This window comes from Plectropomus leopardus, chromosome 7, assembly GCF_008729295.1.
Source record: "Plectropomus leopardus isolate mb chromosome 7, YSFRI_Pleo_2.0, whole genome shotgun sequence".
NCBI classification, from domain to species: domain Eukaryota; kingdom Metazoa; phylum Chordata; class Actinopteri; order Perciformes; family Serranidae; genus Plectropomus; species Plectropomus leopardus.
In genome coordinates, this window is record NC_056469.1 from 16404065 (window position 1) to 16427170 (window position 23106).

General features: G+C 40.9%; 1 protein-coding gene across 5 annotated transcripts in view; it reads right to left on the bottom strand.

Moving 5' to 3' along the window:
• The window catches only part of ptprub (protein tyrosine phosphatase receptor type Ub), a 191668-nt gene that overhangs the window by 100735 nt on the left and 67827 nt on the right, over window positions 1-23106 (bottom strand). The window contains exon 1 of one of the 5 annotated variants that reach the window (XM_042489530.1): window positions 7018-7066. The exons of the other annotated variants lie outside the window; for them this stretch is intronic. Within the exon in view, the coding sequence (XP_042345464.1) occupies window positions 7018-7033 (16 nt within the window). The 5' untranslated portion in view covers window positions 7034-7066. Of the gene's footprint in view, window positions 1-7017; window positions 7067-23106 lie in introns of those variants that run through there. 5 annotated transcript variants of the gene reach the window in all.

Consider the following 23106-nt stretch of genomic DNA (forward strand, 5'->3'; position numbering starts at 1 on the left):
CAGAAGAAGCTGGGGAGATCAGGAACCTGGTCCCTTAAAGTTTTGAAGAGGTCAGTGACTGTTGCTGCCTCAAACACACAAAGTAATGATGTCATTCTTCCTTGTATTTATCTGAAATGTATATATCAACCGGAAATTTTCAGCCTGTTGTTATCATTAAGTTCATGATTGTAGACTTTTACTGTAACCTTCACTGTGTCATCAGCACTTAAGCCTTCATAACTTTGTCTCGCAGTTCTGACAGTCTCTTTGTTCTTCATGAAGTCGTCTCGGCTGTCGGCTCAGTGAAACATAATGTTTAATTACCCTCTTGTGTAACAGGTCCATCAAAGTTCATTTAAAAACTGCGTTCATCAATAACAGCAATGCTTTGGTCTTACTGAAGGCCACAGACATTTAACTCAGCCACAGGATGTTGCTAACTAGATTTTCTAATCAGTATCTTGTTTCTAAAACACATTTAGACAACATTAGTGTTGTCATGATACCAAAATTATGACTTCGATACGATACCCACCCAAAGTATCTCGACACCGATACTGACATGTTACCATGGCAAAAACCTAAAACACCAAGAAATATGACATAACAGAAATGAAGGGCTTTAAAAGGGGATGGCAGATGACAGGTATTTACACTGCATTTGAGCTGTTTTATTATCAGTTTATTAACATTATTGTAGAAATGAACTTTTAATGGAAATCTGGCATTTAGCCATCAGTTTTTTCTCATTTTGTAAAGTCAACAAAGGGCTATATTTATACTGCACAAAAGAGGGTGCTATAATGTAATTACTGAGGGGATTTATCGAAGGAATTATAGGCACCTGATCAAAACATATTAACTCAGTCGTCTGTACAGTGTTTTTTGGAGTTTTATTGTTTTTGTTTTTTTATCTTTGTCACACGTTGTGTTGTCTTCAAACACAAGTGGGAGGTAAGGCTGCCTCAGCTGGGTTGTTGCAGATTTTGCTGGCACGTGTTTGTGTGTCTCATGCGATGGGAGAGATATATGAGTTATGCTAATGTTAGTTTCAATAGTTTAATGATTCAGTTTGATAGCCTATAAAAACGACACACACAAATGACAGTAAGTGTAAGTCTGTCACTTTGTGATCAGGCTCTAAAAGATCAGGATTATTAGCCTGCACACCACAGCAGTGCGCTAAAGTAGACTCAACACAAACCATAAAATCGCCTCCTTATTAACGGAGGTCCCCGCTATGTATGTAAGTATGGGGGCATGTACTCATGTTATTTATCACATTCACTAGCCAACCTGTCGCTCTATGAATTCATTAATCAAGTCTGCATGTCTGTTGGCGACATGCTTTGGATGCTTTGATGTTTTAGACACGGCTTTGTGTTGTCCATGGGGTCACACTGACTGTCAGCGGTGTAAACGAATAATACTATTTTTGCTCTTTGCGTCTGCTTTGTCAACAGTCAGCAGGACGAGCATCTGAAACTTTAGCAGTCACGGCTCTCACTCTGCATCTCACCATGAAGCAAGTGTTTGTCAGGCACGCCCACAACACCCTGTGAGAGTAACAGCACAGCTCGGAACAACACACACACGCCCTCCGCCCGCAGGGAGTGTAAAGAGCGCGCACTCACACACAGAGCCTCACACTAAAACACAGCTCTCATTAAAAGGCTATCATTCATAAAGTAGCAGTATTAAAAGGTTTTATTGTATCATTTTGAACAGCTGGGAACCACGATACTTCCGTAGTATCAGTATACCGTGCAACACTAGACAACATTTTGTTATAATAAATCCGCTGTGACCCACAGAAGAAAGAATCTGCTGTTTGACTTAAAGAAATGGAAACTAATGTGTGTGAAATATGCAAATATTCACTTTATACCTCCCAAGCCATAAAGATAACATTATATTGCCACTCAACTGATTTACTGCATATTTATAGATAAACTATGCAGGATTTTCCTAAAAAACAAACATGTATGGACTCATACAATGTAATTCCTAACAGTCATCACTTACAAACAAGTAGAAGTTTGTGAGGGTGTACTTATTAACAAAGACCGTTCCCCATGCCAGAATTGTTTTATTTTCTTCTCATTTTGCCATGGGCACGACATTTTCTGGTCACAATGCGCAGGTGCAATCAGGACTTCACAAAAAGCTGGCCACCAGACTGTGAGCAGCACGCATCCAAAAGGAAGCAAGGCCAAACGCTAAAGGGCAGAATCTTGTTCTAAAACAAGAGTGAATCTGAGGTTGCCTTTCACTTTCGCTGGGGATACTGTTTTCAAACAATAGCCGACAGTTCCTTGGTAGTGTAACTTTGAAAACATCTTTCATTCCAGCTAACAGTTGTCACCTATGTGACCAAAACCTGTTTGCTGGTGGTTCTGGACACTTCTACTTGAGTTAGTCTTCACCTTTGATGTGGTTGACCACTGTATTTTAGTTGCCAGCATGGGAAAAAAGGTTGGCACAATGGACTAATCTCTAAAATGGGCTTGTTACTATAAGGGCAGAAGCCTTTTCATTTTTCTTTGAGACGTTTTACCATATCTGCCTCCCTCGACTGTGGTGTTCCCCAAGGGTCATTGTTAGGGCCACCGCTATTTTCTATCCATGCATATAAAAGAAAAATTCAGAGACTCTTCCTCTTGTGCCACAACTTGGCCATACTCATCATCTCCTATAATATTTAATTACTTTTTTTTTTAAATTGAGTGACTTTGGCAGTATAGTCTTGGTTCCTCCAGGTGAGAAACATAGCCGAAACTATTCATTTGCTTTTAAAGCAGTAATTCACACACAAATTCTCAAGTTTTAGTGAAAATGCCTGTGTTGTGTGAGAATTTGTGAACTGGTGTTTTGATATATTTTTGCTGTTTTTAAAAGCCCCTTTTACTCCAAGTCATGAATGCTCCTTACTATTTCGTTTCATCACTCATTGTGCAGGCATGCCAGAAAAACAAAGTTTTCTTTACTAATTCAACGTAACACAGGGTGAGCAATTGATTTTCATTTTGTGGTTGAAGTATTTCCTTACTGCTCATAAATTTAAAATTTTTAAAGTAATTCATGTTCCCATGTCCTCTCAGCTGGACAACAGTATAAAATGTTTTTAGGCTTTAGCCAAAAGTAAATTGACGACCTTCTGAAAACACAGGACAAAAAAAAACATCCTCCAACTCTTTCCTCTTTTCTGCCTTTAAGTTTTAGAATCAATTTTAAGATTTGACTGATAACTTTTAAAACTCTACATGGTCAAACTCCCAAGTACATTATAGATATGTCAATCCCACAGGAGTCTCTGGGCAGCCAAAGATAGAGGTCTGATTACCAAGAGTGGCCTTTTCAATCACGGGCCAGAAGGTTTTAAACTACATTCACTTCAAGCTATAATCAAACTCGCTTTTATCTGATGGCTCTCCTGGTTTTATTAGGCCACCTTTTAATTGCACAGATCACGTCTGTCATTTTGTACCTAGCTATTATTTTCTTTAATTTGTTACATTTTTAATCTTTGTTTTACAATGAAAAATCATAATAAAAAAAAGAAAATGCTTTTATTTGTAAATAACTATTCATGGCTACATTTTTATTAAAAGGCAAATCCTGGAAAATGAATTAAAACTCAGATCAAATCTTACTGTGTAGCACTACCATGTATGCCCCACACACACAAGACAGCACCTTTCATGAGTTATACTCCAAAGCACCATGAAATCTGATAAAGTTCCATCTATCCATTGATGCCCCTCCCAAGGGCAAAAGAACATCCATAACAAGATTAGGCCTGATCCAGCACATCATAATTCATAACGGAGCACTGCTGGACTACAACCAGGTCACAGGCTATAGGTGACACTATCTGTGACAAGCCACAACAGAATACGAAGGGAAAGGAGGGCGATAAACAGAGGGTGGGGCTTGAGTTGTGCAGCATTGATGCATTAAGTGAGGTCGAAAACGCAGACGCAGAATTGTTAACATGGGAAAGTAAAAAATAAAAGAGCAGAAACAACATGAAAGCAGAAGGCTAATGCATAATTTTAAAAATGTACAGAGCGACCTATTCAGCATAGCTTTCTTCATCTGACATCCAAAGCCAAAGTAATCTCAAATACACAAGAAACGAGAGGGAGCAGAGGTCTGAATTTAATGGGATCAGTGGCTGTGTTAGGGTTTAAGATGCGTCCTTGAAGCTGCTTGCTGTATCATTACTGGTCAGCTCTCAGCACACTGGCCTTGACGCTTGTCTTTTCACCAGGCACCTTCACTCTGCTCTCTTCTCTGCTCTCAGAAGGTCATGTGGGATTTCAGACTCAATCTCTAAGGGTCTGATGTCCCCAAACTGTCTGTTTATTTGCTGCTGTCCGCAATAACCTTCAGTACAAATAAATAAGTGAGTAAATAAATAAATAAAGTGGAGTTCAGAACATTGGCCAAAAAAGCACATTAGTGTTGTCATTTCCCTGATGTTTGGCCTCCCTCTGAGAAAACTGGCTCGCAAATGTAAAATTGCCTCATCGTGTAGTGAAATCGTTCACAGAGCAATAAGAGCTCTCAGTGGAAGACGCAATCACAGACATAAACACCTTGTCGCTAACACCAGAAGTTAATGTGTTTACTGCCCATCACTGTACAAAGCAATGACTAATCAAGTTATTCTTTGGTGTTTTTTTGCCTGTCTGACCTTGCGGATAATTCAAGGCAACTGGAGTTATGTAAAAGTTAAAAAATAAAAGAAAAGAAAACATAGATGGAAGCTCTGATAAAAGGAAACCCGTTGAGAGGGTGGACAAGTTCCGTTCCTAATGGAAGATCTCACACAGGGATAGAGCAATAATAAGACATCACACAGACTTAATCTACTTATCACAATGACAGCGTTCCTACTGGGAATCTCAGGCTGACCTTATACTCAAAAAGAAAAGCAGCACAACTGTTTCCTGTAAACATACAGCTGTCATTTTGCTTGCAGATTTTCTTTAGCTGCCGTTTCAGGGTTTACATCACAGTTCTGTATTTGTTGTGACCCAACATCTGCCATCATGTAATCATTTTATATTTTTAGAGCTGGCCAATTAATTAGGAGCACTGTTGGTTTGTTTATTCACTGCCACACAATCTCGATCTGCAAAACAAAACTTGACAGACCTACCATGTCTAACGGTTGCTGAGCAATGATTGGACTCTTACTGTTCAGGGGAGGGGTTGAGCAAACAGGCAATTCTGTGATGTTGCAAAAGCTCGAATAAATCAAATATAGGTGGCAAATTTCAATTTTCAGAATTAATGTGACATTTACTGTCACACATGCCATGTCTGTGCTCTCTAACTCACTTTATCTCATACACACACACACACACACACACACCATAATGTTAGACAAGTGAGAACATGGGTTTTGGGTGCAAAGGAGCCTTCTTCATTGCAGCTGGATCAATAGAGCAGACTGCCAGCCTTGTATCAGGGCATGAAGGACTGACAGGTTTTCCATTCCCAAGGCCGACACACCACCTGAAGTGCAGAACCTAATCTCATTTTCACCTCCCACTCTTTCTATCATTCACAGCTCCACCTCTGTCATACTTGTTCGCTTCTATTCATATCATTTTTCATTATCATCGCCGTCACCCATCAAGCAGCTTCTCTCTCCTGCAACTTTAAAATATTCAAAGCAGCGTACAATAGGTATCGACATTTTCTGTTCTCAAAAACTGTCCACCCCTGTGGCTGTGGTATTTCTCACTGACCAGAAATCAATTTCAAATGACATCTTCTCTGTCATTTATTTCTAAATGTTAATAATGGAACAATATTCACTTCATCAACTTATCATTTTTCACCTGTGCACCGTCTATCTGGGCTTTTAAGTATTTTTGAGACATCTATACCCCATGTCATCATTTCTTGATGTCACTGTTCTCAAGAGCTGCAATTTAAAATGTGAAAAAAACAGACCATTACTTTCCTTTCTGTCACACTGTGAATTAGGCTGCACAGCGCCACGGGGCACTCTTAACCTTTTACCAGTGCTTTTCCTTTGTCTACACTCTTAACAACCCATCCTCAATTTCTCTTCTTAACTTCGTCTTATCATTCTAAGCAAGAGCTGTGACTGGTTTCTCTGCAGGTCTTTATCGCCTCAAGTAGAGGGCCAGTAGACCATTACCCACGCCTCTGGGGACAGCCTGCTGTGCACAGGGTGGAAATGGAGAGTGAGAGAGAGAGAGAGTATGGGGGGCCAGCTGAGGACTGATGTTCGAGCAGAAAATAAATGAAATACAAGTGGTGCTATTGTCGAAGTGGCCTGTGCCTCCAGCGTTTGAGAGAGATGAGGCCACGTCAGCAAGTGTTGTTGTTGTCTTCTTTCCAAGGAGATGGGGGGGGGTGGGAGTGGAAAGGTGCATTTTCTCAACAGTCTGCTTGCGTTGACCTTTTGAATTGTCCTCCAGGCAGTTCAGGATCAACTGCCAGATTTGCCCAGGAGAGAGGCGGATGAGTGGACACACGAGAAAAGAGAAGGAGGGAGGAAGATGTACAGATTTTGTTTGCACAGTCTGTTTTTTGTCATCATCTAATGCGACTTCCACACACAACCACACACACACACACATACACACAAACACAATGTATTGGGCTGTGTCAAAAACAACCCCCTTATTCATATATTGATGCCCTAAACACAGTAATAGACACTCCGTAGTTTACTCTATATTGGCAATACACAAAGATTTTAGACAATGAATCATTGTAATTTTGTACCTGACTGACAGCAGCAGTGTTGCAAAACAATGTTCGCGCAAAGAAGTGTACAAGGTGCATGGAGACTGCTGTTTTTTCCAGTGTGGGAATTTTTGAGGTCATTATTCTTCACCTCTCACACAAATTACTGCACACAAAAAAGCATATCTCTCAGAGTTGGATAATCTTACAAGAAAACAAAATATTAATTTCATGATTGGCCTAGGGGTTAATGTACTAACTGTGAATCACCACCTCAGCTTCATGTGTTTTAAAACTCACCTTCACAAGTATGCATTCTCTCTGCATCATTATATTGCTGGAAGACAAAGTATTGCTGATATTCGGGGCCCAGGAGTACTCCTTAGTGAGTCTTAGTTTTGAGTAGAAGGGGAAACTTTCAACGAGCACTTGAAAGAAACTGACCTTCCAAATATCACACCAACTAAGTTCAATGATTAGCTCCTCCTGAATGCTTGAGAGTGTGTTAATCAGTAAAATCACACACTGTAATCCTGGATGCTCCCAGCACAGCATGGTGCATGGCTGACCAACCATGGTGTAGACTAAACCACATGAAATTCCTAATATGGACAAAGCATTTTTGAAATAGTAGAATTACTTATTTTCAAACCAAATAAACAGAAAGGATGCTCAGGATTAGCAAAAACATCTCCTGTGCAGGCACAGACGACACACGTCACACCAGCTGTGCATCCGAAACACAGCCAGACAGAGAGAGAGGTGCTGTCTGCTGCAGGCCAGAAAGCACCAAAAGAAAACCCTTCACATAATGCCCAGATCTTGACCATATGACTGAAATTAGTGACTCATTAAAAGAGATTAGCTCAGCTTTAACTGCCAGAAATGCAAATGAATAGCATAATCACAAAATTGTCTTTTAATGCATTCTGGATTGTTAAAATTTAAAAGATCTCAAAACTGAACAGTTAAATACTGATTAACTGTAACTACGCTGCTCAGTCCAAGAAGTGAGCAGGTTCTGCAGCAAAACTAGCAGCAAACAACGGACCATATATACCTGTAGTATTTGATTAAATCGAGCACATCGCACTGTCAAAATAAAATCAAAACATTTTTCATAGTTTGATTAGGTGTACTGCAGAAAGTTTCACAGAGAGCTCATACTTGATTTCCATGTCCTTGTTGACTTTACAGGAGCTTGCTACCTTTTGCTGCACAGTGTGTGCTCTATGACAGTGTGTGTGCGTGCGTGCGTGCGTGCGTGCGTGCGTGCGTGCGTGTGTGCGTGCTTGTGTGTGTGCGCACAGAACAACAAGGATAAGATCACCCCTGGGGCTCTAAAGGTTGGTCAGGGATGTAATCAACCTTGTGGTCAGCCTATAACCTCTATTGCAGACAGACAAACTAGATAACCAAGAGGCCCTGATTAATTTTGTCTCCATTCGGTCTGTTAATAAAAAAAAGTTGCTCACCAATGAGCCATGCATCACCATTAGCAGTCTGGTCAAAGGGCAATCCCATACTGCTGTTCTGCAGAATGAACATGTCATAGGGCCCTCTAGGCCAGCAATAAACTGTGTTTAGCCGATTGAGACTGGCATCATAAATTACCTGAAGGATAATCAAAGGGAAATGTTATAATGGAGATATGGAAAGGCTATGAAGGTAGCCATTTAATGATCACGTTTATTGCTCCAATTGTGTTTTGAAGGACAGAAATCAGCTGCAAATGTCAGACGTATTTGCTTCTGTGCTTTGCCACTGTAAGGGAACTTGATGCTTTGTGGTTCACTTTTGGGAGCGTGCAGCTGATGGACAGCTGTGGTATGCCACACAGTTTAGCTGCCTTCTTCTGGAACATACTGGAGGCCAGAAAAGCTGTGAAAATACACTCTGTGAACATGTGGAGAAAGAGGCTGGGACCTTGTTGTCATCCTGCTGCGTTGTGGCTCCAGGGTCTTGCAGAAATCCATAAACCTCGCCCTCAGCAGCACTTTATCAGCTGGTCATCACCCTCAGAGAACATATCACAAAGCCCTGAAAGATGTGCTTTCTCCCTAAAGCGCAATTAGCCAAGAGCTTCCATAACAGCAAATACAATATTGATAAGTGCTGGGCTTCGCTAAGGGTTCACAGGTCTGTATCTTTCACCATCCATCATCATCAATACACAGGGTATTCTCTCCATTAGATGAGTGAAATATCAGCAAGGCCTCTCAGATTTAAAGACAGCTGCATCCATGCATCGTTTGCACTTAATGGGTTCTGTAACTACTAAATGTTGCATACAAATCTAGTGTTTGTGGACACATTCATAGATTAACATTTACATGACATCTAATTATATGCATGTTAGAATATCCGCTGAGCATATGTTCAGCTGAAACTCAGGTGCGACTCTCAGACGCTTTCGCTCCAGACAATACACATATTGCTTTCCAGCGCTGCCCTACATTCAACGCCTACAGGGTATTCACACATTCCTCTGCGAGGCCTGCCCGTTTAGTTTCGCTGCAGCATTCAGGCCTTGAGGGCGTCATCCCAGTTAGAGGCTCCCCTGAGCAATACAGGCATGGACAGAGAAGAGAAAGCACATTGTCCCCCATTATGACAGTGCAGCTACATGCAAGCCTGTCTGTGTTTCCAAAACTGTTGCATAAGTTTAGACTTAAAGCTCTGTGTGCGTATCCACCTGACCTTCACTGCTGGGATGCTTAAAACATTATTATGGCCTTAGCCTTGACCCACTCTTTGTCCTGCCTCTCAGCACCCCAGGAGGAAGAAGATAAAATAGAATGAATTAATGGGGCTCCATTAATTTATTTCCTGTATGCCCATTGTAACAGAAAAGCTAAATTTAACATTGCTGCAATGGAGAGGCAACCTGTTCAAAGAGTTTTCCCGTCTTTCTCTGATATAGTCTGGGTTAATTTCTTGCCCCTGAGGGACTAAAATAGGAAGAGAAAATGAATGAGTGAATAAATAAATAAATGAATATTAAATTTCTCGAGGATGACATTGCAAATCATACCACCTAATGAGACCTGAGATAGAAGTTTCTCTCACTGGACACAGAGGAGAAGCAGAGCAGCTTTGTGCCTGCGACATTCAGAGAAGGAGAAGACAATTCAGCGACGGGCTTTTCTGATTAGATTTTCATTAGCTCCTTGTTATCAATGACTGATCCCATTAACAAGTCAGCATGGCAACATGCCCCTGTGGTAAACTGAGAGGCGCCAAGGGATGCAGGGCGCAGCCGCATAATAACGCACGCCATGGTTTGGTCATCCGTCTTGACACGGAGCTAATGAGATAGTCACGAGAGGAAATGAATGGCAGTTTGCAAATGCTGGCATGCTTGAACGTCTTTTTCAAAGGACTTCCTGAGGAAAACATAATTGTCATACTACATGTAGTTGAAAGATATTTGTAGTTTCTAAAGCTCCACTGGAAGTCAACATACTGATTTAATTGTATGGCTCTAGGCACACTATATCCCGGGATATTAGACTCAACAGCGATAAATCAGCATAATAAGCAATTCAAGCAAAACAACCCTATACACAATCTGCTCATTTTCTCTCCACACAAACACACAGCTTGCGCACACACATATACATCTAATCTTGAAATTCATGTCACAGTGGTGTCAACAGATGCAGCTTAAATGGCCTTCAGCACGATTTTTAGTAATTACCCAGCTTGTTTAAAAGAGCCTTCACCAGTGCCATCAGCAAAGTTGTCCGCCCACTCTATCCCTCCCAAAACACTTAAGTCCCCAATAAACTCTGCCAGCTTTTTCCCTGGTGGATGTAAACACAGTTACAGTGCTCCAACAATGACAAAGCATCTCTCCGGCTCTGCAGATTTGTATTGTGCGAGCGCATCACCACATTCGCAAACACTGTAACATTCATTTGGTTGTTCTCACTGAATGAACGGTATGAACAATAGCATTGCCATGTGGCGGCGTGCAGCTGTACAGAAGGCGAGATTGTGTCCGCTGCATCACAGGAGGACTTTAGAGGCTGATGGATGGACAGGTGCCAAGCTCAGCCCAAGACGAGGCCACAGTCTAGATAGATAAATCTGAGGCCGACACTGATAGGCCGCAGAGTCATCATAATGACAGGCAGGCTGGAGCCAAAGGCAGGAGGCTGCAGTTGCGCCCATCCCAGAGGTGTAATGTGCTTGTGATTAACTGTCAATCCCCCCCTGTTTGGTGGGCAGACGTTCTATCTCAGTAAGAACCACTCATCATCATGACAGCTACTGTAGCTCTGACCTTGGCCTCCATCAAGAATGCTGCGGACGTTTTCTAAGGAATTTCCGCAGATGTAAACAATTAATAGAGAATCTTTAGAAATGTATTTCTCATTTATCTCACCTATCTTTTATATGCATGCATTTAACGCAGAGTTATAAAGTCAGACACAGCACTCTGGAGGAGGTAGGACTGTGCTATACAGGCCTTTTTTATGGAAGGCATTTTACGTGTCAAAGTAGAAAAAGGTGCAAATAACAAAATGAAGGATGGTTGAATTCCTCTCGTGGATTCAGTTTCACAAAGACTGTCAGACTAGCCTATAGTGTCATCTGTTGCTGTCTGGCTCCTAACCATAGACTGTTGACTAAAAGATGGAAGACGCATCACCGCTTCCTCCCACTGTATAATGATGAAGTCAAAATGCCCCACATGCCATCTGCCATCTTGCACTGGTGACATCATTTGGAGTCAGAGTTCTCAGAGAAGTGATCTCTGTGGCATCAAGCTGCCATCTGACCAATTGTGAGCAGTGCCACTGTACTTAAGTACACTGGTTGGCACACACAGCTGTCAAACATGTCAATAAATCCCATTTTTCTAGCATTAAATAATGAATTAATACCAAACTTATCAGAAAGAAATAACTTGACCATACATCAGTGTGATAAGAATTACCTAAAATGACAGAAACAATCTTGAAAAAAAAGTATTTGAGATGTACTTTGAGTTTTTATTTTGACATATGGCTCAACTGCTAACATGGAGGGGACGGGCTTTATGACCTATACTGTAGCCAATCAAGATGTTTTGGCTTCATGTTTGGGGAGCCTTCATGTCATCCATCTTTATAAAAAACAAAGTCTGTGCTCTTAACTAGAATAAGTAGGACTGATTTGCTATGAATTCTGAGTAAATCAGGACTGATTTCAAAGTTAAAAAATGCACAGCCAACTGAGCAACTGTGTCCAACCGCTTCACTGCGTTCCCTCCAGGAGAGAAAATATTTGACTTCTGCAGGTATTGTTCATGCTGACTCACTGTCACGCTGTCGTGGCTAACCGGGACACTCGAGCAGAACAAAGCCATTGTTACATCTGTGGACTAAAAGTCATTAATACTAATGAACTATTATTAATTAATTAAACCTGCCCTTTTCTTACTTTGACAAGTCAAAATGTCTGCAGTGAAAAAGGTCTATAGCTCAAGGATTCTTTCTCAAGTATCAGTCTCACCAGGTTTCATGCTTTAAGCTAAATCCAGATCAACGTCAACTTCACTCTTGATCATCCACAGATGTCGCTATCAACCATTTTCTTTGCAACTATCTAATACTGATGAAGTAGTCTTTATAAAATGTTACGAGGACTACTTCATCATAAATGTTATTCATCATCGTTGTTAGCTCCAAAAGCAGAATTCAAATCATCTCTTGTATGAAGATGATGGCAATTAGTGAGCAAAACACATGCAGAACTTTCTTTTACATGTCAAATGTGTTACTGAAACATTTAGCTTGTCTAAGGATTTGCCACACAGTAAAATGATCACTTTATTTTTTTTTTTTAACTTTATTACACTATAAAAAGGTATAATGCCTCAAGCCCACGTTGACACTCTGTCAAGCATCAAGATTAAGGTAGAGACAAAAATATCAGATGTATGTCCAAATCTGAGCAAATAAAACCAAAACTATGTGCACTGATACCACTAAAGTTAAGTGAGAAATCTGTTGTTTTTATTATTTGACTGCACTGGACCACTTTTTGCCTTTATTTGAGAGCCAACAGCATAGAGAGACAGGGAGACATGGGGAGGGAGAGAGAGGTATGATATGCAACAAAAGCGTCCAGCCTGAACCAAACCATGGACATTTCAGTTATATGGTAAGAACCTTAACCGTTGTATAAAGGGCACACAGCAGTGCCTCCATGCAATTGAAGTTTTCCAATATGCCATGGCAGTGAGCCAACATGTACAATAGCTGTGCCTTTTTAACTGACTCAACTTAAATAGAAGGAAGCCATTTATTGTAATTAATTACACCTGCACTTTTCCTCCTATGACATGTCAAAATGTCTGCTGTGAGAAAAGCCCATTAAGTTATACTTCATCGACCCTCAGAGGGAAATTTGTCCAATGCTTTTGACCGATCTTGACTGCCGGGCAGCATTACTCTAACACCAGGGCTCCACACAGAAAATGCTAAGAGTTGAACTCTTACTGTGAAATGGAAGCGCTAACCACTAAAGCCACACCAGTTAACACCAGCTGAGAAAATATGCCACTGCATATGCAAATATAGTGAGAAATTCAATACTCGTACTGTAATATTCTCGAGATAAGCTCTGCTCAGCGACTGTGGTTGTCACTTGATGAGAAATGCCTGTTGTTTGGACGCAAACACCTGCTGTGTGTCTAGAAGCTTTTGTGGCAACACGGTGGAAATCTATGGAAACTGTGAGCACTAATTACTTCGTGTTCAAAACAATATGTGCTAAATTTGCTCTCACTTAACAAAATAGTACAGGACCTGATGATGACGCACACATCTATTGACATAAATGGCCGCCATCTGGTTTTCGCTATCACTACTCTTCAGTGTTGAAAAATCACATCTGTGTACATCAGAAGAGCTGAGCCGATTGAGAAGTGGGGTTTTTTTTCACTATAAAAGTAGTTTCTGTTTTCCAAAGCTTGGCAGAAAGTGTGCTTTTCTTCCTCTGTTTTTGTTTAACGTCCCATCGATTACTACCTCTGCTGGCTGAGAGCAGAGAGTGTTTTTTTCCTGGCCCTCTTTGTGGTGCCTGTCTGCGGTGTGACATCCTTGTCCTGACAACGAGACTATGTGAGAGGAAGAAAAACCTTCAGAAAAAAAAAGAGAGACAAAGACAGAAATGCAGTAAGGCAGCAAAGCAGCACAGCAGAGTACTCGCTGAGTCTTTGTTCAACACACTGCCTTAGGTACGCAACTATGCACACTAAATACAACCAAGAGTGATTAAAAGAGACACAGACAAAACAAATTTAGGCCTCGTATTCCTCATGACTCACACTTTTTCCTCACTTCGTTGCATGTAAACTGTTGCCCCTCTTCTTTCCTTCCTTCTTTCGTTTTTTTTTCCCCCCCAAGATTAAATTCAATTTTGGAGTCTTATTTTGTATTTATTTCTCTTCTATCTGTGTACCTTGAGGAATTAATTAGAGCTGGTCACACATGACGGGCGAGGCAGCGTCCAGTATTGGGATGTCTGTCCTCCAGCGTGGCACCAGCCTCACGTACATGATATACATTCGATGCATGGTGAAACAAACTAACTTAAGCTGCATTCTGATGATTCAGTGTGTCCTTGTAAATGGCCCGTAGAGAAATAAGAAAACAATCATATCTGAACATGAGCATATTGCATTCCTCTTGCACTGTCAGTATCTCATGGATCAGTTTTCCACTGTCAGCAAGCCGTGAGGGAATTTCACGCATGCAAACTTGTGATAAATTTACAGAATGTTGGTGTAGCCATCTCCACAGTGGGAAGAAAGCTTACTTTAAAATAATCAATAAATCACAGCACACGAAATCTTTTTTTTCCCCCTCCAAAACTCTCCTAGTTTTAAAATCTCCACGGACATCTCAGACTCTACTTCTCCTCGTTGTCTGCCAGGGCTTTATCTCTTGCTTAAAAAGGATCACAAACTGTCAACTGCCAAACTCTGAAGAGCAGCAGCATGGCCATTAGGCAACCGTGGAGACTGCTGTGCTCGCTTCCAGAGGGTTTGAGAGAGAGCAGCTCTGAGAAGCCCTGCCAAGCCCCAGCCTAAGGGAGCTCCTGCAAGCTCAGGGCCCCTACTTCTGCCTCTACATCCAGGCTGCACTCATCAGCCAGCCTTTCTGCAATCAACAATAGAGCCAGATGGACCGAGACCGACCGAATATGCAGCCCTGAAGAATAACGCCCAGAAATAAGTCTGTTAAGACAAAAAGACATTCGTTTTGCAGGTTTGAACAGGTGCACTGGCAGAGATCCTCCTGGTGCTCAAAGTGTTTTTAACCTGTTTCTATTCAGAGGAGGTTTGCTGAGCACAGTCCATTGTGGACCAAAGAGTAGGATTTTATCAGCTGGTATTTCTTGCCACATGGACATTTTGAAGACTTCTCCAGGTTACTGATCAAACTATCTACTCTCCTATTTCATGCAGTACATTAATGCATGTGAGAGAGGAGATGCTGAAGATCCAGTATTTTAATCTCGATTTTTTATATATATATTTTCTGTACTTTGTCATATCTTATCACAAAAATCCCCTAAAATACTACAAAAATCCCCTAAAATATCATGATATTATTTTAGGGCAATAAGGCCCAATGCTAGACATCACGTTTGTTTTAAGATGTCAATAAAACATGGTGAACTAATACGGGGCAGAGTAACTGGGATATATGTAGATGCTGACAACCTGTTGTGTGAATTTATCTTGTTTATTCATTAAGTAATTTTTCTGCATTTTTTTTCATTTTATTTTCTTTCTTTTTTTTAATAAATAACTGGTTGTCATGGTTAAGGCTGCTGTAGACACTGCTTTTGCTTTTGGAAACAATAAAAAAGCATGATTGAAAAAAAAATGTCATTAAAAACAAAATGTTATATGAGAACAGTATAACTGACTGTCGCTCAGTAAGGTAGAGTCCAGCAACAACCAAAGGATTATTTGTATTTTTGGGTGATTGTGTGTGATCCAAACTGATGCAACGCTACTCTATTTTGCAATTACTGTACCTGACAGAGACAGTGTTGAGACGGTGCCCACCTATGTCACACCAAAGTTTCCTGAAAGCTTTATGTAGGTATTTTCAGCGAGCACAGTGAGGCAGAGATTCTGTATGCATGCCTCTGATTTACCCATCAACTTTTGTGGGTCATAATGACAGCAGATTCATATTTCCTCATGGGTTTTATTCCATATGCTTAGGTATGACTTTACTTCCACTCAGTGCATAATAAGCAATGACTATACAATAACACAGCCCTGACAAATATCCCCCAGTTAAACTGCTCTGTATGATTTTCAGTCCGATCACACCAGATATCCTTCAACTAAATTCTGCTAGACGTTTGCTTGACTTTGTAATGAAAAAAAATATCACCAGTCCCAAAGTGGATGGCTTACTAATAACCCAAACAAAGCTTCTCTGCCATCTGCTTGCTGGTGTGTGTTGCGTTCAAAGAGCCCGAGGTCTTGCGAGACCAAATGCCAAGCGCGCCGGAACAAAGAGAGCAGACTGTACATTTTCTGTGTGGTGCCGCGACCTGCCAAGCCTCCCAGGGCGTGAGGTCTCCGCGAGATGAAGCACAGCAGAGCCGCGGGGGAGAAGGAAAAAAGGACGAGCCTGAAAGCCAGTAGCATTAGAGACGAGCCTTTGAACTGGGGAGTGGGCTAAACCTTCGCGCTTAAGACGTCAGAGAGAGGATTTACAGCTGCACCCTGCCACTGTAAAGCACCCAGGCATGGACCAAGGGGTCCATCCATCATGCACACATATACATTAATAATATCTCCTGCAGGGTATTATTCTAACACACACCCTACTGGCACACATACACAGGCAACAGACACAGTAATTATACTGTACCAACACACACGTTTACATGTGGGAGCTGATTTAAGCCTTTCCTCGTCTTTGAAGTGCTCCTCTGCTCCTCTTGGTAGTGTAAAGAGGTTCGACCCGCTAAAGCCCGTGGAAACAGGATTAGTCTGGCCCTGCTTCCTAATTAATTGTCGGGGTGTTTGGCTAATAAATCTTGGTTATCTGGTCCTCTAATCGTAGCAGGAAATAGAACGACTCTGACCCAGCCGCTGGAATTTTTAACAGTCTGTGCTTTCTGTAATCAAGCGCCCGAGAAATGCAGAGGGAAGATCAGTTTTATTTTGCTCCTCTCCTAATTCAATTAAAAAAGATAGGCCAGTGCATTGCGGAAATTGTTGTGCATCGTTAGATTAGTCTCTAATTGGCTGGCTGTATTCTGCAGCAAGTTTGGCTGTGTGTGTTTTTTTAAAGAACTTTACTTGACATAGGGCAGGAGAGGAAAGGATTATGAGGAGAGACAGTAACTATGAAAGAAGTTAAAGTGAGGGATTGTCTGACTGCAGAACACCATAAGTTTTACTGAAGAGGTACATGTTGTAGCATACAGTAGATGGAGTGTCTCGGCAGACGTTTGAGTTAAAAAAAAAAAAAGAAAAACAGACGCCCTCACACCCAGAGGCATACATGCCTACAGTGATGAGCACAGGTTGGGATGGCATTAGCTGGTGTTCGGCTGCTCCTGCCCTGCCACAGACAGCTTGCTTCTCAAGAGAATTGCTGCCGAGTCTTAGTCTAGCACTGTTGCAGCATGTCTGTGTGGCATTTATAATGCACCAACCAGAGCTCGGGAGTAGAATTGCCATGTCATCTCATTCTCAATATCATGCTACAGCTGTGTGTGAAATAAAACTCAAGAGTCAGGCAGAGATGGAAGATTTTGAAAAAAAAAAGGGAAGTGAGCAAATGAGTGTGAGATAAGCTGTGGAAGAGATACAAGTGCAAATGTGCAGTTTGAGGACTGCCTGAGACTTGATGGAATGGAAAACGAGTGTGTGTATGTGTGTGTGTGTGTGTGTGTGCGCGCCTACGTGTGTGTGTAAAAATAGGTGCATGCGATCCGACTCCTCTGCTCCCAAAGAGGCCTCAAATAAATTAGGTTAAGCGATGTGCAAATCCCGCAGCTGTTTGTGGGAGCGTTTTGCAGCCGTGTAAGGGCCGTCCAGCTGAGCATCACAGACTGTCCCTGCCACCTCAAAGAGAACACATCAGAAGATGAGAGGAGCAGCTTCTCCTCCCTTCAGGAATCAGGTTCATGAGAAAGACTTTGAAACGTTATGTTTCCCACAAGTTGGACTCGTGAAATTCTCTGTTTTCTCTGCAATGAAAAACATTACAAGCAAAGCGTATAAAAGAATATGAGTTTCCACTGAAGTTATGATTATGGCTTTTTCTATTGCTCCCTTTAGAGAGCATGGCCCTTAGCAAGGTGACAAAGAAGCGGCCCACATAGCAGTGGGAGCTGGAACTTCATAATTGTACTGTCACAATAAAACTGATGCAGAGCTTCCAGATTTCACTTTATGGCATCGCCTCAAAACTCACATAAACTGACACGGAGGCAAAAGCAGCTGAGCATGGCTGCCTCATGTTTCCTTAATAAATCAATTACTGTATATGCAAAACATAAGTCAGCATACTGTATGAAAGCGTGATGGTGTGCATCCGAGCACCCATGCCAAGTTTATTCACGCACGTGTTGCACTTGAGTAAGGCACCAATTTATGGCGCGTGCAATCGTCCTCGTTCCCATCGTCCGATATTAATATCTGAGCAAATGCTGTCAGACAGCTCCTAGTGGAGAACCCCCAGCAGTCATTAGCTGTAACAACCTGGGAGTGTTCCTCGGAGGGACATGCTCTTTCGCTGCGATTACAAACAACACAGAGAAAGCGGGGGCCATGATGCCACGATCGAGCTACCTCACCAGCGTCTCTGATGTTTTTTGTTATGCTACAAATATTGAGAGGTGCTTCTTTTTGTTTTTTCAAAGCAATTTCAAGGCTTCAAGCTGTGGCTAGTGGAGGCATCTGCAGCCACATTTTGATCATGATCGCAAAAGACAGTCGCTGTTTTATGTCATTCTCACTGGATAATTGCAGTCAATATATCTGGAGGTAGGAGGTACTGAGCAGATTTGATGGCGGCAGTAAAAACAGTAATGACTGGGTCTGTGAAAGAGGAATCAAATGTAGTAATCCTACAGACGGCATAAAAAAGCACACAAAGCACTCCTTAAAATGAATATCTTATTTCAGAGGCTGCTGAATCAACCGTTGGAAAACTTAAAGTAGGATTATCATGCGTTCCCTAACTCATTTAAGAAAGATAATGTTTTGGAACAAAAAGATTTATTTAAATTCTTAAAAAGTCAATGATTTCACTGCAGCTAATTCATCTTGATTTTAGTCTACTTTGGTGTCCCTTCTTCGTCAAAACCCTTCATACAGTAATAACTCATTTGAAAGGCAATAAGCCTTTCACATGTGTTAATGGAGAATAATAAAGTTTGGCAAAGCTTGAGAAGCTAATTGTCTGCAGTCTGGTTAAAAGCAAAGAGATAGACAGCATACTAAACAGACTGGCACATGAGAGACAGACACATGAAATTTTGTTACTTAGATCCTTTTCAGGTACCTCTGGTAAAATAATGCATAAAATATCAGCAATTTATTCTCATTTCTTCCATCTATTTCCATATAATCTAGCTCCCTCCTCATCAGATATTAAGAATAGTGAGGAGAATGAGGATGTTGGAAAGATAAAGGTGCCAGATGTGATACAGACTATTTATATCCAGGCTGCCGGGGCGATCCCACTAAAAGGCAGGCAACAAATGCAGACGGAGCCACGGACCCCTGAGACCTGATATAATATATTACTTATTGTGTATAATTCAAATAGCCATCCATCTCCAGTTAGTCATTCTGCTTGCATCAGGCCTTTCACATTCATTATCATATCAGTTAACACGATTTAATGCAAATGGCTCCACCCAGAAGCAGTGCCTACATATCAATTACTGACAGAGTGTTGTGCACGACAAGACTTATTATAGTAACACTGCTGAATTAAATTGCACCTGAGAGGAAGTGTGTGAATGAGAATGGCAGGAATGGATGAGAGATTAGGAGGGAACATGAGAACGGGGAATGAAATGTTTTGTCCCCCACTCCTTTATTCCCTCAAGGACCCTCCCTGAAGGCACTTCATGAGTCTCCAAACCAGATGCCGACTCAAGAGGATCCTACGTCTCAAATAAATGTTATTTCAACAAATGGTGATGAAATAACCTACACTCAGATCCCCTCCTGGCAACTGGATTGCCACCCATGACGTCTACAGAGGAAAATACACTGAAATCATTAAGTCTCACAGCAGAGGATCAATGAATGCATACAAATCCAGCTCATGCGATTTGCAGGGATGTTTATCTTTGCCATTATCTGCTGCTTTTCACCCCGATAATGGCGAGGATACTTTTCGTATGTGCTGAAGTTTCAGCTCGAAATGATACATCTGTCATTTACTCAGCCACAGTGACAGCTGATATAAATATGGAGCAGGTAGTTACTTTTTAAAAGGATTCAATATGTTTTTTAAGACAAGCTTATAAATATTTTCATAAGGCAGACTGACTCCTTATCAAATGCTTTATGGTTGTGAAATTTTAAGTGACAAGGTGTGGTTATGTCTATGCTTTATAAGAGCTGTTACACAGCTGAGGCCACTTTGTGAATCCTTTAAGACACAACCAGTTTTCCCAGTGGGACCTGTGAAGCATGAATCAGGGTCCCAGAGGGACACAGGGCACTGCATTTAAACTTCACACTCCCACAGGAGAACACTACATTTTGTTTCCTCTTAGAAAAGTAGTCAACCTATCGATGAAGATAAAGCATAACGCTGAAGATAATGTGATTCAAATAGCAAGTCAGCAAGTCGGCAGTAATAAGTGCAACGTTTTGATCCCACAGCAAAATGAGTATAGTGTCACAAGGGCCTGTTTCTGACGAGAATTTTAATAAATCGGGATCAGTGAAGTTTTGAACTTTTTTCATTAAAAAAAACTACTGCACTTTGACAAGTTAAGTTAACATTATTAGCAGAATTTTCTGCTGAATTTCATTGTATCTGTTTAAAGAAAGCTCCCACATAGAGTAGTTAAGCGCCCTTTACCATTCTTTCAGCTGATATGATCTGCTGTCCGTACCAACAAAAGGTTAATAGTATGAATATAAGGAAAGACTGGGGCTACCATCCTTAACTGCTTTGAGCAAAGAAAATCCACTATACCTGTTAAAAATGTGAACATCGTTATATTAATGAAACTTAATTACTTCAATATCTAAGAAACAAATATCTTGTTCTGACATCTCGTCTGCATGTTCGGGTACTCACAAAAGATCAGAGACATAGCCCAGCATGGGTGACGAATGAGATGTTGTGATGATGCAGAACGTTTTGTCCTCCATTTCTAATTCATGTGTTTCCAGAAAACTAAACGCAGGCATATAAATATATATATATAAAAACAGAATTTTACAAAATGCATGGAATCTATCTGTTCTGGTTTCAAACAACTACCGGAGGCCCACGAGCCTGTGATCTGTGAACACTCAGAGCGAGCTGGAGCAGAGTGCAGCCACAGAGGAGTAAAGGAGCACACAGCGGTTGGGAAATGTCCAAATACATACACTAAAACCATGCACACACACACACACACACATACAAAGCTTATTCCAATTTCTAGATCACCAAGGAGGGAATGTGTGATTAGCAGAAAGGATAGAGAGGATATCAGTCGGAGAAGAAAGAAAACTTCAAATATTTTAAGAACACATTCAAAGCCAGCGTGCAGTACAAATGTCTTTAAAGTTAATTCAAGTAGTCGCATTTGATTCACGCACATGATTTAATTCTGTTATTCTTTGGCTTTCAAAGAAAGTAACAGAGAGCCTAAGTTGGATTAAGTGATATAAAATTCTGAGGAGTTTTGAAAGAGTCCCTGTGACCAAAGCTCTGTGCTTTGAGCTTACGTTAACTCCGCAGATCAATATTAGCTCTACACACATTAGAAGCTATTAGAAATACTTATCAATAATAGTCCATTCTGGTGACAGTTCACCCTGAGATTGTGAATGAATCTTCAGCGCACAGTTTAATGCCTCAAAATGTTCTGGATGACAGACTTGACAGAAACATCCATGAACCCCAGAGGAGGAATCATAATGACTTTCGTAATGCTCTGACTTTCTTGTAGCAACAACAGCAGATTAATTTTTTCACTGAACCAGTCATGTCTTCCAATAGATTTGGCACATATATTTGTTCCCAGTCCATAGGTCATCGTGATTTTAGTAATGCTCTGACTTTTCATTGCCATGGGTGTATTGCCATTACATTTTTGTAATAACTTAAAGTTCTGTTCAAAATTTCAGTTTGTCCAATGCTTTGGTTTATGATCAAACCCCTGCAAAAATAATGGCATTCCTATCAGCCTCAGCTGTTCTCTGTGTCTGGTGCCAATTAGCAAATGTGAATTCAATTCAATTGTATTTATTAATATAGTCTAATATCACTAATCACAATTTGCCTCAGAGGGCTTTATAGCATATGACATCCCTTTGTCGCTGGACCCTCACAGTGGATAAATAAACAGAGAATAAATAAATCAATTAATAAATATTAGCATAACACACAGAACAAAGATGAAAAAATTATACCTGCTTAATATTAGCATGATAGCATTGTCATTTTGAGCATTTTAGCCTGTTGACATTAGCATGGAGCCTCAGCCTCTCAGAGCCACTAATATGGCTCTTGAATTTTTGAAATGTAGAGAAAAAAATGTAATTGTTCAAATTAATTTAACATACCCTACACTCAAAAATGTGTTTTCCGTTGTTAAGTCCCCTTAAATGTCTAACCTTGACTATACTGACTTGTATCCTGCAAAATTTTTTCACTAGAGATGTGTTTTCATCATTGCAGGTATTAAATGTATATCACAACCATCAATGCTGTGCCAGCCACTGACAGTTACAAGCTAACATGTTAAAAACAACATAAACAAATGAAAGATGCTAACTACATCATTCCAATTCATCTGCTGGTTGCCGATTTTGTTGCAAAACAGACTCCTCATCTGAGTCTGGGTCTGACTGGGCCTCAAACAATGGCTAAATCTTGATGGGCACTGCTCTTTCAATGGTCAACCTCGGGCCGCAGCAGTGGTGGGAAGAGCAGGGGGCAGATCCAGAATTTCTCAATGACAGACAAATGCTTGATGTGCCACTTTTTTCAAGGGTTTTATTTAATTTATTCATTTTTCTAAACCAACTGAAAATATGACAAATGCTTCCTTAATCACATGCTGATGCTGTAACCCTCCAGGCCAGCTTGCCTCACTATTCATCCCTCTACAAATTGTTTAAAGAGCAAGATAAACAATAAATTTCTCACAACTCGGTTCTGTCAA